Below are 17671 nucleotides of genomic sequence, written 5' to 3'. Positions count from 1 at the left end.
AGAGCATTGAAGGGGTGCTCATCAAATTTACAGATGACCCTGAATACTGAGCCTATTCAACAAAAAAGTAAGATTCTACATTTAGGAAAAGCAAATGGACATGTATAGAATAGGTGGTATCTGGCTCAACAGCAGTAAACATGAGAGGGATTTAGGAGTTAAAGTGGACAGCCACTTAAATATGAGCCAGCTGCCAAAAAAGCCAATGCAGTCCTACGCAGCATCAACAGAGAACAGTATCAAGATTTCAAATTGGTGCTCTTCAGAATCTTCATAAAGGACCTCCAGTACATGAAGGGATTGAAGGGAAGCTTATCAAATTTGCAGGTGACACTACACAGTCAAAATTCAAAAGGATCTTGACAGATTTGAACATTGGGTCCTATCCAACAAGATACAGTTCAGCAGTAGGAAAAGTAAAGTTTTGCACTTAGGCAGGAAAAAAAAAACAAATGCATAGGTACAGAATAGGCAGTACCTGGCTCAACAGCTGTAACAGTGAGAGGAATCTAGGAGATGTAGTGAACAACCACTTAAGTATGAGCCAGCTGCCAAAAAAGCCAATGCTATCATAGGCTGCATCAATAAAGGAACGGTATCAAAATTTCAAACCAGTTTGAAGATTTGGTCCCCCAAAAGGTAGAAAAGGGAACTAGAGAGTCATCCATACTGGACTTAATTCTCACTAACAGAGATAAAATGTTGGAAGGGGTTGAAGTTACAAGAATCTTGGGGAAGAGTGACTCTGCAGTATTGGAATTCAACATAATGTAAGCTCAAGTGTCAACTATACAATGAGCCTGGCTGCAGCCATCTTTCTCTTCATTCTAGGTTGCCACATAGGATGGAGGGAGGGGGGCTTTCCCAGGTGCTTCACTAGTCATAATAATCTTCTGTCCCATGGAAACCAAGATCATCGACTGTTATGTATCCAGGTGAAGAGAACACATACACACTTACATAGCAGTCACCACCAGAGGGCGTTGAACTGTAACTGTTTTGGCGGGAACCCAGTTTCAGCGGGAAATAGAGGTTCAAACCGATTGGCCGGCTGCTCACCTGGCCAGGTATAAAAGGAGGGCAGGTAACCCCTATTCCCCAGTACAGTCACTTCCACCTAATAAAGATCTGCCATGCTGTACTCATCGTCTCGGCATCCTTCCTGCTCTCCAGAACCCACTACACAATATCTACCGCTCCCACGATCAGGGACTGGGTGCTGTATTGGGGGACATAGTGATGGCATAGTTTTGTGGGTGGGACATTCTACTTTGTAACTGGGAAATTTTTAGTGGGAATTTCAGACTTGGTTTCACTTTTGATCGTGCTGATATTTTGTAACTAATAAACACGTTCTTTGAGAATTTTCAAGCCTCGGAGTTGTGCTTTATTTGTCTCTGTCTGTTGGAACCATGACAGAGCAAAGTCAAAGTAGAGTCTTGGATTTTAAGAGAGCTGATTTTAACAAATTCACTTAGGAAGGATTTCACGGATGGAAATCCTCAAGGGGAATCCAATCAAAGTTTGGGAAACTTTGAAAAATGAGAATATAAAAGCCCAGTCTAGCACACTGAAGAAGAAAAATAAGAAAAAAATAAGATGGATGGATGGATAGATGGAGAGAGAGAGAGAGAGAGAGAGAGAGAGAGAGAGAGAGAGAGAGAGAGAGAGAGAGAGAGAGAGAGAGATGCCCAGAGTTATCCTGTCGAAAGATGGCCAGCCACTAAACAAATGTTTGTAAGTCTAGGACCACCTGTATAATTAGATTTTTAGATTTTCCACACCATTTCTATGTCTTCGCATTTTTCAAGCAGGTAAATGTGATTTTTGTTTTGCTATTCACTACACTGCTCACATTACCAAGGGGTTCAGAGACACATTTCTGCAGTACATGGCGAGTAGCCAGTTCTTTGTACTACAGTATGAAATTGTTGTCATACTTAACAACCCTCAGCTTCCCAGTTCAGTTCCAGTGTTCATTTAAAGCATTACGTGCTTAAACAAGATATGTATTGTTTAGAACTTTCCTCACTTCTTTTCTAATGATTTAGTAACACTGAGCCACCCAGAAAGTTTTTACATTTGCCATAGTGCCATACGATTTAACATAATTACCACAATATTTCATAAGAGGCAAGGAGCTAAGTACAATATTGACGTCATTACAAATCATTACACCATTACAATGCAAACATCACTCGTTACATACTTGCCTAGGATGCTACAATACAAGTACAAAGGGTGGAGTTTCCACTGTGAAATGACACATTTTGTCACTATGGTATCATTTTTTTTATTTTTATTTTAATTCCATTTATATCCCGCCCTTCTCTGAAGACTCAGAGCGGCTTACAAACTTAGCAGTAGCCTTCATTCTATGTATATGCCTGCTTGTTAGGGCTTTCACACACACCCCAAGCGGCATTATTACAAAGTCAGCTTAATTGCCCCCAACAATCTGGGTCCTCATTTTACCTACCTCGGAAGGATGGAAGGCTGAGTCAACCTTGAGCCTGGTGGGATGCGAACCTGCACTAATTGCAGGCAGCTGCTGTTACTTAAGGAGGCATTAGTTAATGGCTGTTTGTGGATGCCTATGATGATTAATGTACCAAATGTATGTTCTCTATCTATGTTTGTTGCTGTAATACTATGGAAGAAAAGGGTAGGCAATGAAGTCGATGGAGGGAAACCAAGTGCCAGAAAAAAAAATGAACTTCATGGAACCCTTCCTTGGTTTGCACTGATCAATATTTTCTGTAAAAAATAAATAAAAAGAATAAAAGCCTGATTCAAATCAAGTGATATATGATCTGGCCTTCTCATTCAGTATTTTGATAAGATCCAAAACAAATATATGAAATAAACGTAAGTAAAGTCCCAACCTTTTCTTGCAACTGCTGTATCTGCATTTTATGTTGCTGGTGGCTGGCCTGCATTTGGGCTTGCACAGTGGACGTTTCTTGTTTCTGTGCCTGCAGCTGCTCTTTCCACTTATTCTCAGCAGCGATGGTCTTTGCCTTCTCAGAAGCAAATTCCTTGAAGAAATGACATATATAAGAAGACTGTTTTGGGGGGATCTTCAACCTACAATGTATAAGCTTATCAGACAGGACCATCAACTATTTGTAATCAAAATAATGATCAGAATTCAACAAAACCCCTTTTCAGAGCAATGTATAGTTAAGCCTTTTTTATATTATCATCAACCAGATATTCAAAACAAAAGCAATTATCTCTCTCCCTCTCTCTCACACACACACACATATGTACACATTCCTCCTTTCAGGACTACATCACAAACACCTAACGAAACAACCCATGATCCATGCCTATCTCTGTAATTGTAAATATGTTTGTCTTTTTAGCGTTGCAATGTACTATAAAGGTAAAGGTAAAGGTAAAGGTTCCCCCGCACATGCATGCTAGTCGTTTCCGACTCTAGGGGCCGGTGCTCATCTCCGTTTCAAAGCCAAAGAGCCAGCGCTTGTCCGAGGACGTCTCCGTGGTCATGTGGCCGGCATGACTAGACACCAAAGGCGCACGGAACGCTGTTACCTTCCCACCGTAGTGGTCCCTATTTTTCTACTTGCATTTTTACGTGCTTTCGAACTGCTAGGTTGGCAGAAGCTGGGACGAGTAACAGGCGCTCACTCTGTTATGCGGCACTCGGGATTCGACCCGCCAAACTGCCGACCTTCCGATCGACAAGCTCAGTGTCCTAACCCACTGAGCCACCGCATCCCTACAGCAATGTACTATAGATTGCAATAATCTACTGTAATTGTTCCATTCAGGCATATACAAAGACATGATGATGATAACTTTATTGTCACTTTGAATGTACACCAATCGGCATACATCAAAATGAAATTTCGTTGCATACAGCTCTGAAAGGGTCACCACCTCCGATATATACTTCTTGTTCGTGGCCCGCTCAAATTTCACATTGTCCATTTTAGTCTCTAGGGAGTGAACGATGGCACACAGGACAGATTGAAATGGGGCTCCATGTGGATTAGCCCTCAAATTCTCTTGTATTCTGACAACCAATTCTTAATGTTCCATGATTACTGATTACTGACATAATAGCCAGTTAACTGAAATCCAGACTTGGTGGGTGTATTTTTGGCCTATCTGAAAAGCTATTGATTACATAACTCATGAACATCCTATTCTGAATTATGCTTCCTGGTTTTCCTAGGATAAAATGCAAACACTCCATAGCTATTGTATATGTATGAAGCAGAGATTGCAAGATTCACCACCACCACCACCATCATCATCATAGTTGGAAGGAACCTTGAAGGTCTTCTAGTCCAATCCCCTGCTCAAGCAGGAGAGCCTACATCATTTCAGACAAATGGATGTCCAGTCTCTTCTTAAAAGCCTCCACTGATAGAGTATCCACAACTTCTAAAGGCAAGCTCTTGCACTGGTTAATTGTTCTCATTGTCAGGAAAATTCTGTTTAAATCTAGGTTGTTCTCTCCTTGGTTAGTTTCCATCCATTGCTTCTTGTCTTGCCTTCCGGTGCTTTGGAGAATAGATTGACCCCCTCTTTTTTGTGGCAGCCCCTCAAATATTGGAACACTGCTATCATGTCTTCCCTAGTTCTTCTTTTCACTAGACTGGACATACCCAATTCCTGCTACAGTTCTTAATATGTTTTAGTCTCCAGGCCTTTCACCGTCTTAGTTGTTTTTAATATGCCATTGAGATAGACTAAAACCCCTTTGTATAGGTGTTCATGCAACATCTTGTTTATCAGCTGAATAAATACAGCAGGGGCACCCTGCAGTCCAAAGGGGAGGACTTGGAATTGGAAAATCCCTAAGAGGCAATTAAATGTCCTTTTCCATTCTTCACCTTCCTTGAGTCTAACGTGGTAGTATGCCTCCCATTTGGTAAATATCCTTCTATTGGCCAAATGGGCTAGCATGTCCTTCATCAAGGGAAGAGGGTAGATGTTTCCCCATGCAAACAGCATTCAGCCCACGATAGTCCATGCATTGACAAAGATAGCCATCCTTTTTTTTCTCTGAATAGCACTGGAGCAGCCACTCTTGGCCAGGAAGGTTGTATGAAGCTATGCTTCAGGTTTTTGTCTATGAATGCCTGCAGTTCCTCTAATTCTCTAGGGGTGATCAAGAATAGTTTAGGTTTGGGCAACTTAGCCCCCAGCAGAATCTCTATGGAGCAAGTCAGTAGGTTGGTGGAGTGGAAGCATGTCCGAGCCCTTTTCGCTAAAAATGTCCCATAAGTCCCAATATTCTCTAGGGACCTGGGGATTGCCTTTGGGGCACTCTTTCATTGTGGCTCCTACCTCCCTTCTTGGCTTCACCTGTGGTAGCTTAGGGACAGAGGCCTCAGGTTCTTTTCCAGTATCCCTTTGGGGCTAGCCCACTGAATCTTTAACAACTTCCTCCTCCATTTTACATAAGGATTCCACTCCAGTAGCCATGCCAAACCTAGCTAAGGGGCCTCTCCATGCCAGGCACCACAATAAAGCTCAAAGTCTCTGTGTGCGTCCCCCACATCTCATTTCTACTGCCTCAGTGATGAACATTGCTGGTTCCCCCCAGCTACTGAGCCATCCAGCTGGCAAAAAGCTATAAGCACTTCAAGCTGCCTGAGTTTCAAGCCTAGTTTCTCAACTAAGGCAGGGTTGAGAAGGCATTGGGTGCAAGCCAAGTCCAGGAGGGCTACCAGGTTCCTTTGGTGCCCCAAGGATTGAACCACCAGCTCTATGGGGATGATCACTGGGATCACTGGGCAACTTACCAAGGGGTCATCATCAGAGTTGGTATTGCTCTCCATCAGACCATCAGTGGGGACAGAGTTCTCTTGTCATCCTTGGGGGATGGGATGAACTCAATGTCTTCCACTTTCTCCAAGGCCATCTCTTGGGTTCTCTGAGACTGCTTTGCTGACTTCTTAGCAGGTCTCAGGGTCGTCTTCTGAGCTGGGCACAGGGCTCAGCATTCAGCAGCTCATTGCCCCTCCTTCCTGCACTTAAAACAGCCAATGGAGCATCGGCGTAGGCTCTGTTCACAGGACGGTGGCTTCAGGGCTTCCTTTTTCCCCAGAAGAGATCTCTGCCACACACAGCCAGGCTGGTTCCTTGAATGAGCCAGATCAGTTTTGACTTCCTCAGCCAGGCATGGGGGGGGGGGCACTCCTGGAGATGCAGGTGTTGCAGAAATCATCATTCAGCCCATCCTGGAAACACTCAATTAGCACGTCTTGTAGCCAGTCAGTCAGCCGGCATGCCAGGTTTCAGAATTCTTGAGTGTAGGAGGCTACTGATCAGCAGCCCTGGCTTATGGTCTTCATTCTGGTTCTGGCATTGCGGATGGCCAGGGGATCTTCAAAATACTTTTGTAGGACCCCCATGAAGTGATCGAAATTCCGCAGCTTTGAGGCATCATCGTTGTGGAGGGTGACCATCCACTTGGCTGTGGTCCCCTCCAATTCCATGCTTACGCACCACCCCTTTGCCCCTTTGGTGTTTATGTCTGGGCCATACTCCTGCATGAAGGTCCAGACCTAGGCTAGGAAGAACTCCAGTTGTTTAGGGTCTCCGTTGTACTTCACCCTGAGAGCTGGTGATCAGTGACCTCTGGTTGGGCTGCTGGGGAGGTAGCAGGTTGCAGGGCTGGACCCTGCCCCTGGGCTGTAGTGGCAGGCATGGCTGCGCCATCATCAGTGAGGGCTTGAGCTGGTAGGGTAGTCAGTTGTGCCATTGGCACCAGGGTTTCTCATGCCTTAAGGTTGCTGAAGGCTCCCCACAGGTACTCAATTGTGCACTCCAGCATCTTGTATTCTTGATCTGCCTCGCCCTCCTCCTCAATCTCCTTGTGCAGTTCTCTCCGGCAGTTCCCCTGGCTCCCACATATGAAGGTCAGCCTGGATGGCTTTTCTTCCCAGTTTTCTTCCCCATGACCATTGGGGTCTCAGGCTTCCACCTTCCCCAGCCACTCGGGGAAGTCTATTCTACCATAGGGTCTCAAGGATGCTGCATCCCCCCAGGTTAGACCTCTTCCTGGTCGCTCTCGTGAGCACAGCTGCCAAGGTACAGATGTCTCTCTGGTTTGTCTGTTTGCTGCAGTTCTAGCCTAGTGTCAGACCTGCCCCAGGTAGGTCCCTTAGGAAAGAAAGACCCTCGACTCCATTAGGTTGAAGTGATAGGTTATTTTACTAAAGGATACTGGTGTCAGCAACGTCAGGCTAGAACTAAGTTTTCCTGTGCGAAGAAGTTACAAATTGTACCCCTCATCCCAGCCCTCCCCCCATGACCAGTTCATCTTCAGCTAATGAAGTGCCGCATAGGTCTTTTGAGAAATGCTGAGATGATTGGGGTACACCACATTCCACTCTCAGGGTGCATGGCCTTGAGTTCCATGTATCTCTGGTCTTCATCACACTATCATCCCCCCTCCCTGCTTCCCATCACATCCCCATATATATTTTATTTATTTTATTTTAATTCCATTTATATCCCGCCCTTCTCCAAAGACTCAGGGCGGCTTACAAGCTTAGCAGTAGCCTTCATTCTATGTATATGCCTGCTTATTAGGGCTTGCTCCCTCTCTCCTAGCCTTTTGATAATAGGATGCCAGTAAAGTGCCAAGCCAAAGATGGCAGACCTGACAATGCCACTGTTAAGGAAGTCATGATTCAATATGATGAGTGAACCCAGTCAGTGACTGCTCACTGATGGCTCCAGACCATAAAGCAGTCTTGAATGTAGCATCCTAGGACTCTGTCTCAGTTCTGTGTTTTTCATCGGGTTTTATAATGACTGGGACAAGAGGTAGACAACGCTAACGAGATGGCAATAGGATATTTCTTAACCTTTGGAATAATTTATTTATTTATTAAATATATATGCTGCCCCCTCATCAATAAGGCAATTCTGGCCAATTTGCAAATAAATAGAAAGATATAGAAAAATTAAAATTACAATTCTAATCACAACGCTGTATCAAAAAGGAGTTAGATGGCATGGGCATCTTCTTACCCCATCAGCCCATTGGTTGAGCACACCTCTTGCGCCCCAAGCCAACTGGCACAACCAGGTTTTTATACTGCATTGGTTACCATTTTGCTTCTGGGTCCAATTCGAAGTGTTGGTTATAACCTTTCAAACCCTATATGACATGGGTTCAGGGTATCTAAGGAGCTGTCTTGTCTCAGTGATACTAGTCCACACCACTCACTACAGTGGAAGCAGCCTGCTGCAAGCCAAGGAATGCTGGTTGGCAGAGTGAAGTAGACGAGCCTTTCCTGCTTTGGCCCCAGCCCTGCGGAATATTTCACCACCAGAAGTGAAAATTGCTCCCACCTGTCCAGCTGTTTCATAGTGCTTTACAGCCCTAAGGGGTTTACAGAGTCAGCATATTGCCCCCAACCATCTGGGTCTTCATTTTACTGACCTCAGAAAGATGGAATGCTGAGTCAACCTTGAGCCGGTCAGGATTGAACTGCAGACTGTGGGCAGAGTTAACCGGCAACATTGCATTCTAACCACTGTACCAGCACAGTTTCTAATTAACTTCTCCTTAACTTAGTCTATTTAAAATTCATTTTCTGAAGTCTTCAAGCAACAAAATCCTACCTTTGTAAGTGCGTTCCATTTAGTTTTTATAGCAGTTGCGTTTTCATGTTCCATAGCAAGTTGCTTTTCTTTGTCTTCTAGCTGCCGTTTTAGAACAGCAATGGGATCACCCTTCTGAGTTGCCTAGAACAAGAATTGATGAAAAGTTAAAAAAAAAAGTCCTTAATTCAAATGCTTCAAAAACAATGTATTTTACCCATATTCCAAGGTACTTTCTGTTCCATGATCTCACTGGTATAGATCTTTTGTAAAAAAAATAAAAATACATTTCCTCTAGCTGCCGGCCTCTCCTCTCCTTTTGCTCTTCCGTCATTAATAGTTTATGTGGTGCAGGGAACCATTAAAATATAAAAGGCCAATTTCCACTTTCCTATTTTTTCCTTTCGTATCTGTTTTTTCTCTAGGTCTTTGTTCTTTCCCCACCTTGTAGCCTCATTTTTTTTCCCTTCAGTTCCCCTCTAGGTAAAAATGTGAATTATCTTGGTCCAAGGAGCATTTTATTTCACTTATTCCTCGATAAAAGTATACAAGACAAAGAAGAGCCTTTGGCTGGGCCATGGCTATATCTGGACTCCAAAAGATGAGATCATGAACATTAAATTAAGATTAATCTTAAATTAACATATACTTTAATGTAATATTAACTTTATTGATTACCATCCTTTCCTTTGATTTTCTTCTTCCCACTCATACTTCAGTATATTTTGTACAATGTTAGTAAAGAAAGTTTCCCACCACACACACACACAAAAAAAGATTTCTGATTTTCTGTAAGGGGAACACAGGATTTACTGGCATTGCTGAAGAGAATGGAATGTAAGGACCTGCCTCCATTTCTCTACCAAGAAAGCAGAACTCTTGAAACTGGCATCATTTCAAAAGGAACTTTTATTGGCAGGCACAGAAAGCAGGAAAGCCAGGCAGGATCTGAGGGCTTCCCGCCTAAATCAATAGGTTAAACCTGCAAAATAATAAGCCCACCCCAGCTGTCCATCCAGTCAGTTCAAATAGGCCAATCCATAGGTGATATCGAACTGTGGGAAACAAACCAATAAGGTGCCTCTCTCAAGGTTGTTAGGTCTTTGCCGTTTCCTCCCTCCGCACTAAGATAAGGCAGATGGCCCCGAGGCATTCCTTTCACACCCCATACAGGATACATCAAAGCAGATAGAGGAAGCCTTCAACTTGCACTACAAAGCCTCCTGGTCTCCCCCCTCCCCCCCCAGGAGAATGGCAGAACCCGAACAGCTTAACCACAGAGAATATGAGTAATTAATAATTGAGGGTTCTGACACAATGGATGGAAACTAATCAAAGAGAGAAACAGCCTAGAACTAAGGAGAAATTTCCTGACAGAATAATTAACCAGTGGAACAACCTGCCTCCAGAAGTTGTGAATACTCCAACACTGGAAGTTTTTAAGAAGAGACTGGACAGCCATTTGTCTGAAATGGTATAGGGTTTCCTGCCTGAGCAGGGGGTTGGACTAGATGACCTCCAAGTTTCCTTCCAACATTATTATTATTATTATTATTATTATTATTATTATTATTATTATTATTATTATTATTATTATTATTATTATTATTATTCAAATTGACTGGCGCTGATGGTTGACACAGGTTGCTGCCAGCATCCTAGGTATCAACCAGGTACCTCCTTAAAATATAAGATGTTCTGAGTAGCACAGTTTTTTGTAGCATTACTAGAGTTATTGCAGGAAGCTGCAGTTTCTTGATGTATTTTGCAAAGTTTTTCGACATAGTTTCCAGTGCCCCGATGACAATGGGTATCACTGTTACACATTTCACCATAATCACACAGTTTCGATGGCCAGGTTCACGATGTTTCATAATTTTTTCCAGTTCTTTTTCTTCAACTCTGGAATCTCCTGGTACAGCAATATCAATCAGCTGTACGCATGTTGTGTTCCAAATGGCAATCCGTCTGTATTCGAAAGTCCCACAAGATCTTCATCCTCTCATTCTCAACAACTTTTTCCACCCTATGTTCCCATGACTTTTCGGACACAGGCAAGTGGTATTTTTTACACAATGCCCAGTGGATTAATTTAGCAACTCAGCCATGTCTAGCTTTGTAATCAGTTTGCACGGTTTTGCTGCACTCACATATTAGGTGTGAAACAGTTTCAACTTTGTTGTTGCAAAGTCAGCAGTTTGGATTGTCAGTCGATTTTTGTATCTTCGCTTTCATGGCATTAGTTTGTAGTGCTTGTTCTTGAGCAGCCAGTAGTAAGCCTTCCATTTCTTTCTTGATGGTTCCCATCTTAAGCCATGCCCATGTCAAGTTGTTATCACATTTTCCTTCAATGTTTTTCAAATGCTGTCCATGCAAAGCTTTGGTTTTCCATCTATTTAATCTGTCATCCAGTTGTTGTTATTGTTGTTATTATTATTATTATTATTATTATATCTTTTTCTCCAAAGTCACTTTATGTTACACAATTTATCACAGATAGCTAAGGAGAATTTATACAGCTATTTCATAATGAAATAAGAAAGTCCTAGTAGAATTTGGAATATCAAAAAAGATTCATACCACAAACCATGGATCTTGACCTCCTCCTGCTTTCTTGGTTAAGATTTCAATCAACTCCTGGACCTCACTTTCATCAAAAAATGTATTTCTGATTAGGGAAATCAGAGTTTTGTAGGGAATGTAAGGAATGCTATCATCATCTATGGTAGCTACAAAAAAAAGTTGGTAAAAGAGAAGCAACTTAAATGTTTGAAAGACATACTTATTAGCAAAAATAAATGTTATATTATTTAAAGTGTGTGAAGCTTTTCAGCACTCTTTCCTTTATTATTTGGGTGACTTCTTTACAAAAATTGCCTCATATTGTACTAAATCCAATAAATTTGAAAGCCCAATATAATGTTATTAACCCATCAACTCATTGATCTTCCAATGGAGGGTTAGCCTTGTAATCAGTTGAAGCAGAGAAGTTCTTAAACTTGAAAGGATCCTGATTTTTGGTGCGATTGCCTCATTACTGACACAATCTGATCTCCATTTCCTTTGAACTTCAGCAAATGGCCACTGAGCACTATTGTAGTATTCTGAAAAATGGATGCCCTTATACTTTGTAAAATTCTCTTATCCCTAATAAGAGATCAAACAAACCACCAGAACTTTTGGTTTATGTAATGATGCATAACAAGCAGAACTTCAATCTTTTTACTAAAGAATAGTTGAAGGATTAAGAGAGTTTCCTGAATTATTTATTCTGAGGAATTCCAAGCAATTACATAAAATATGTTATTTACTATTATTTACTACAGTGGAAAATAATTCATCTATCTTGTTCAGAAATATGAAGTTCTACAGAGAAAATCTTGCCTATCAGATGGATTGACTGATTGATTGGCTAATTTAAAAGTCTTATAAAAACCAGATCTGGTATACATAAGCAAATTAGATCTGAATATTAATACATCGAAGACAAAATGGCTGTGTTTTACAGTAAACAATTGAGTAATTGAGTAAACAATGGCAAAAAATAGAGGAAAGAGTACTGCAATTTGTGTTTCTTAGCTGAATGTTTATCTGAACACAGGAAGATAATAAAAGATTAAGATGGGTAAATGCTGGTAAAAAGTTAATTGATAGTAGTCTGTTTCAAGGAACAAATATTTGTCAAAAAATGAAAATTGCTACATAGCATGCTTCTGACCAGCATATTATATGGAAATATATATATATATTTGGGACGCGGTGGCTCAGTGGGTTAGGACGCTGAGCTTGTCAATCAGAAGGTCGGCAGTTTGGCGGGTCGAATCCCGAGTGCCGTGTAACAGAGTGAGCGCCTGTTACTCGTCCCAGCTTCTGCCAACCTAGCAGTTCGAAAGCACGTAAAAATGCAAGTAGAAAAATAGGGACCACTACGGTGGGAAGGTAACAGCGTTCCGTGCACCTTTGGGGTCTAGTCATGCCGGCCACATGACCACGGAGAGATCCTCGGACAAGCGCTGGCTCTTCGGCTTTGAAATGGAGATGAGCACCGGCCCCTAGAGTTGGAAACGACTAGCACACATGTGCGGGGGAACCTTTACCTTTATATATATATATATATGTATATATATATATATATATCAGGTAATACACAAGTAAAATGAATGCAGTATAAATAAGTTATTTAAGAAGTGAGTTGTGGTAAAGCAAGAGAGGGTCACGTATGATTGGGTGCAGAATGAATGTTGATTAAATAAAATAGTGAGTGATAGGTACAAAACAAATAGTTAAGGAGATTTGGTCATATAATAATAGGAATTCAAATCACAAAACAAGTATTCAAAGGAAGAGTGAAAGGACTAAGGAAGGGGAAGATGTTGCTGGTTGATGATGAAATCCTCCAAAAGAGAAAAAGTGGAAGTTTAAGGGGAAAAAAAGGATCATATGAAATAGTGTGGGGCTAACGAGGATGGAAAAATATGGAAACCTAAAATGAATGGTGACAGCTTCTCAGTTATGACATTCTTTTACTCGGCTAACAGGTTTTGATCTACCACCATACATAAATAAAGAATATAAAGTGGAGTAATATACAGTATGTATGAAAATATTCTGCCTGTAAGCTTTAATATAGCTGCAGTAACTGACTTACTTGGCTGTCTCTTCTTTTTAACACTAGTTTTCTTTTTAGATTCTCTATCATGCTTCAATTCTTCTTGGTTTCCAAGATCTTCTGGTGTTTTGACATTGGCCAAGTTAGTAAATGGGCTGTGCTGCTGAGCTATCAATGTTGGGAAAGCACTTACTGGCACCTCCTTGGGTTTCCCATCAGAAACCAGTTCATTTGAAGTTGTGTACTTCTTTTCTTTCTTTTTCTTGTCTTTAGGAGACAGGTCTGACTTTTCCACTTGAGGAACAACTGAACGTGATGCAATTGGTAATTGAGAGGCTATTGGCTCAATAATCAAAATTGGTTCAGGACTAGCATCTTTAAAACTATCAGTATGATGCGATCCCAAATCTGGTGTTTTTCCATTAGGTTTCTCCTCTCCTTTTTTCCCCTTTCCTTTCTTTTCCACAGGTCTCTCTTTCTTTTTCTTCTCCGTCTTATGCTGACTAGCTTTTTCCAGCTCTTTGCGCTGTTTTGCCAGAGCTTCTTCATAAGTTGTCTCTTTCATAGAAAAAGTGGACACCAGGAATATTCCAATAGCTGAGATAAACATGAATCCACCAAAGGCCACGACTGCAAGCATCTGAGGGTCATAAAATTCCATTTCTGCTGCCTGATCTTTGTCTGAAAAACACCAGAGAAAGTTAATGCAATCTATAAGGATTCAGTGTTTAAGTTACAGCTGCATTTCACAACCTCAGTAACTTTGAGATGGGCGAGTGTCAACTCCCAGAATTCCCCAGCTACCGAGGTTGAGAAACACTGCTTTACAGTACAAATCACTCCATCTCCCTTGGTTGTAAGAAAAAGGTACTCTGGTTCTCTACCAGAAATATTTTATTTGGAGTTGCATAAACAGAACTTGAGATTCCTGCACAAATTATACACTCTACCATTGAGTTACTGTATAACCTCCTCAAAACTTGAGTGACTGTAACTTAATGCTGAACACTTATATCAATAAACCTGAAGCAAATAGCCTGAAATTTGCTAAACAGAACCAGCCTCAACTGGCCAAGTACAAATACACTATTTGCAAAATACAGCATTTTAACTTAATAAATTTAATGTAAACATCTAATGTTGACTAATATGATAAAGTTATAAGTTACTATGAAAGTATACAATAAATCTCAGTAATGTATATTTTCTACCTACCTACATTAATGAAATTATTTGTCTAATATGCAGACTATCACAAAGATATACGAGAGTATAAAGTCATCATTAAAAGCATATCTGATCTAATACATAAATATAAAAGACTGTAAACAATACAGTCCTAGTTTCAAAAAAAACATAAACATTTTCGACCTAAACAAACATTTTCTACGTCTTTAAAAATACAACTTCAAAATAATGGATTTTTCAGTGCAAACAAGACCCGTGCTTACCAGAGAACAATGCAATCAAAGGTTAAGATAATGTCATTTGTGGTAGGATTTGTGACTTGGTGACATCTGCACCACTTAGCTATTTTTGCCAGCTTGGGTTGACCATTTTTTTCAAATAAAAAATGTCAATAGCAACAATAAAATGAATGTATTAAGATCTTATAGGACTTTTAAGATTCAAACAGATAGGCATCTTGTTCATAACATGTCTGATATTACAGTTATTGAAAACAAAAAAGTCTAGTTCATTGATGTATCTACGTATTCCAGGTGACGCTAGAGATAAAACAATTGGGGGGAAAAATATGAAATATTGAGACTTGTAAAAGAAATCTGTTGTTATATCAATCGTGATTGAAGCCCTTGGGACCATACCTAAAGGACTTCCTCGATATCTGAAAATACTGAATTTATTAGACCCGAATACCCTATTTTTTTTTTTTAAAAAAGCACCCTACTTGGAACTGCCCATATTCTTAGATGCTACTTAGTAATTTTTAGATCCTTGGTTAGGGCTGTTTCCACCAGTCTTAGACTGAGAATCCAACTGCAGGTTATAAGTGTTGATTGTTGACATTAACATCTCTAATTAAAACTATTGATTCCCAACTCATTTCTCTTAAAGTGCTGTGATTGTTAAGTGTTTGGGTTTTTTTTTCCTCCGTCTGCAGAAGAAGCAAGCAAGCAAAGGAGTTAAATTCAGGACAGCAATATTTCACAGGAAGCCGTCACCCAAGAGAGGCAAGGAGAGAATTGCAGAGGAGAAGCGGCAGTACACTTGTTGACATAAGCGTGGTAGATAATAGTTTAATTCAGGAACAGATAAAAGTCCTAATCGAGCAAAGGAAATATTGATCTGGAAGGTGAAAGTTTAGAAGAGCGAGGGGGAGGGGGAGGCACCAGCCATCTAAAGCACAGCACACTGAACTGTTTGCACATTCCTCCTACCCTGAGAATTGGACACATCACCATTCTGAGCAGCAGCATTTAGTAGAGCATAGATGCCCTTTGAAAGCCCGAAGAAGCTTTGGGACTCCTGGAGACAAGGTAGATGAGCAAGATGAACAAAATCAGTGACAAGCCTGCCAAAAGCATGCTAAATGGGAAATAATTCCGAAGTACATATCAAACTGCAGTTGGAAATTGAAACAGGCCTTGCAGGTTATCCTCCCTGCACATCCTGTCGTTTTCCTTCGGAATTTAGGATTCCTGCAAGAACAGCGCCAGCCTTCGCAAGGCTTTTTAGAAACCTGTCCTCCAACCGACCTCTATGCGGTGGCGGCGACGGCGGGGCATGTGTGTTAATCCAAAATTATCAAACCCACAATCCTAACTAAAGATTGCCTTCTCAGTTTCTTTACATTGATTTTTCGTCCTCTCGGCAGCCCGGCGTGGAGATAAAAAATGAGTATTTACTCATAAGTCTGCTCGGGAGGGACGGTCCGTTTTAGTTCATGCAAGAAATGGGTTCTTTTGTGCAGATGATTACTCATTTCTTCCTTGCGGAGCGCACACACACACACACACACACACACCAGCTGCGTGTTCTGGCCCTTAATGCTCCCCCCCACCGCCCATTAGGTGCAGCTGTGGGGAGTTGCTGTCATTTTCGTTTCCGAGAAAGAAAGGAGGCAACCCACTTACATCTGACACGCAACGATACGCGTGGACAAGAGCAAAAATGTCGCTTCTAAGCACCGCTATCGCGCAGCGGAAGGAGGGAGCAGCGAGGGGGGGCTTTTTTTACGCCAATTTTGGGCATGCACGAACTCCCGATGCCAAGCTGATCCGTTACCTATATGCACCTAACTTAAATTACCCGGTACCCGAATCCCCAAGCTTCCCTCAAACTTCTAAAGGAAAACTTGCTCCTTTTTTTTCCTGCTCACTTTCCCACTGCTTTGCGCTACCCTGGCGCAGCCATCCCAGAAATCTTCCTACTTTGGAAAGGTAGTCAACGAACCCTTCTTGTCCGACTTTTTCTCCGTCCAACTTCGAAGTCTTGGGGAAAAAAAAAATAGGCGACAACGGCAAAAGAATTCCTTTCCAAAGTAGGTCGTCCGAACTTGCCTACTGGCTCCCCGAGGGCTGCCCCTTGCTTGCGTCGGGGTTGCTAACTGAAGTCGTGGCACTGCAAATTAATGCATTAATCAATACGCCTTCCCCCAGGGGCCGGCAGCGGACAGCTTCTCGGCTCCTCCTCTCTCGACTTCCAGAGCTTCGGCAGGGGAGGCGCCCTGGACGGGTGTCACGGCTGCCAATCAAAAGTGTCCCAGCCCAGCGAGCAGAAAGCGAAAAAAGCGGCTGGAGCTGGAGGCGGAGCAGTCGATGCAGCGGGGAGGAAGAGTTGGGAATTTAACGCAGGGGGTCTTCAAACTTGGCCCTTTTATGACTTGTGGACTTCAACTCCCAGAATTCCTCAGCCAGCAAAGCTGGCTGAGGAATTCTGGGAGTTGAAGTCCACAAGTCATAAAAGGGCCAAGTTTGAAGACCCCTGATTTAACGGGTCGAGTTAAGTAACGGAGGAAGGGGCTCATGGCAAACAAATGGAAAGTGCCCTTAGAGCAGGGGTGTCAAACTCAATTTCATTGAGGGCCGCATCAGCATTGCGGTTGCCCTCAAGGGGCCGGGTGGGTGTGGCCTGGGTGGGCGTGGCTAGAGTGTGTATGGCCTACTGGGTGGGCGTGGTCAGCTCTACATCGTTGGCATCAAGGGTGCCTATGGGGGCCTGGGCAGGAGTGGGACAGATCTGAGGGTCTCTGGCAGAAGGAGGGGCTCTGGGCCAGGGCCAAGGCAGTGGGGGCCGTTCCCTCACTGTTTCCAGGATGGCTTTGTGGGCCACATGAAACCACTTTGCGGGCCAGATCCGGCCCCCCAGGCCTTGTGTTTGATATGTCTGCCTTAGAGCAAGAGCAGAGGTGGGTAGAAGTCTCCGGGCATTGCTGCTTTAAAGAAATTTTGAGCAAATTCGGTTCTAGTCTAGGACAACTAAATGGAATAGAAAAGGAACGTC

General features: G+C 42.3%; 1 protein-coding gene across 9 annotated transcripts in view; it reads right to left on the bottom strand.

Annotated features, from left to right (window-relative positions):
* RRBP1 (ribosome binding protein 1) overlaps positions 1-16846 on the bottom strand; it is a 53981-nt gene extending 37135 nt beyond the window's left edge. For 2 of the 9 annotated variants that reach the window (XM_083358919.1, XM_083358918.1), the window contains exons 1-5: positions 16600-16846; positions 13247-13888; positions 11179-11327; positions 8620-8742; positions 2886-3038 (exon numbers count right to left, since the gene is read on the bottom strand). In XM_083358919.1, coding sequence (XP_083215045.1) covers positions 2886-3038; positions 8620-8742; positions 11179-11327; positions 13247-13868 — 1047 coding nt within the window. In that variant the 5' untranslated portion in view covers positions 13869-13888; positions 16600-16846. Of the gene's footprint in view, positions 1-2885; positions 3039-8619; positions 8743-11178; positions 11328-13246; positions 13889-14658; positions 14935-15606; positions 15695-16302 lie in introns of those variants that run through there. The other 7 variants (XM_083358915.1, XR_014492042.1, XM_083358913.1 and 4 more) reach the window with 7 other exon arrangements.
* Between the last annotated feature and the right edge of the window lie 825 nt (positions 16847-17671).

This window comes from Vipera ursinii (assembly GCF_947247035.1).
Source record: "Vipera ursinii genome assembly, chromosome: 3".
NCBI classification, from domain to species: Eukaryota; Metazoa; Chordata; class Lepidosauria; order Squamata; family Viperidae; genus Vipera; species Vipera ursinii.
Note: the sequence above shows the minus strand (reverse complement) of the source record. Positions and strands in the feature narration are given on the sequence as shown.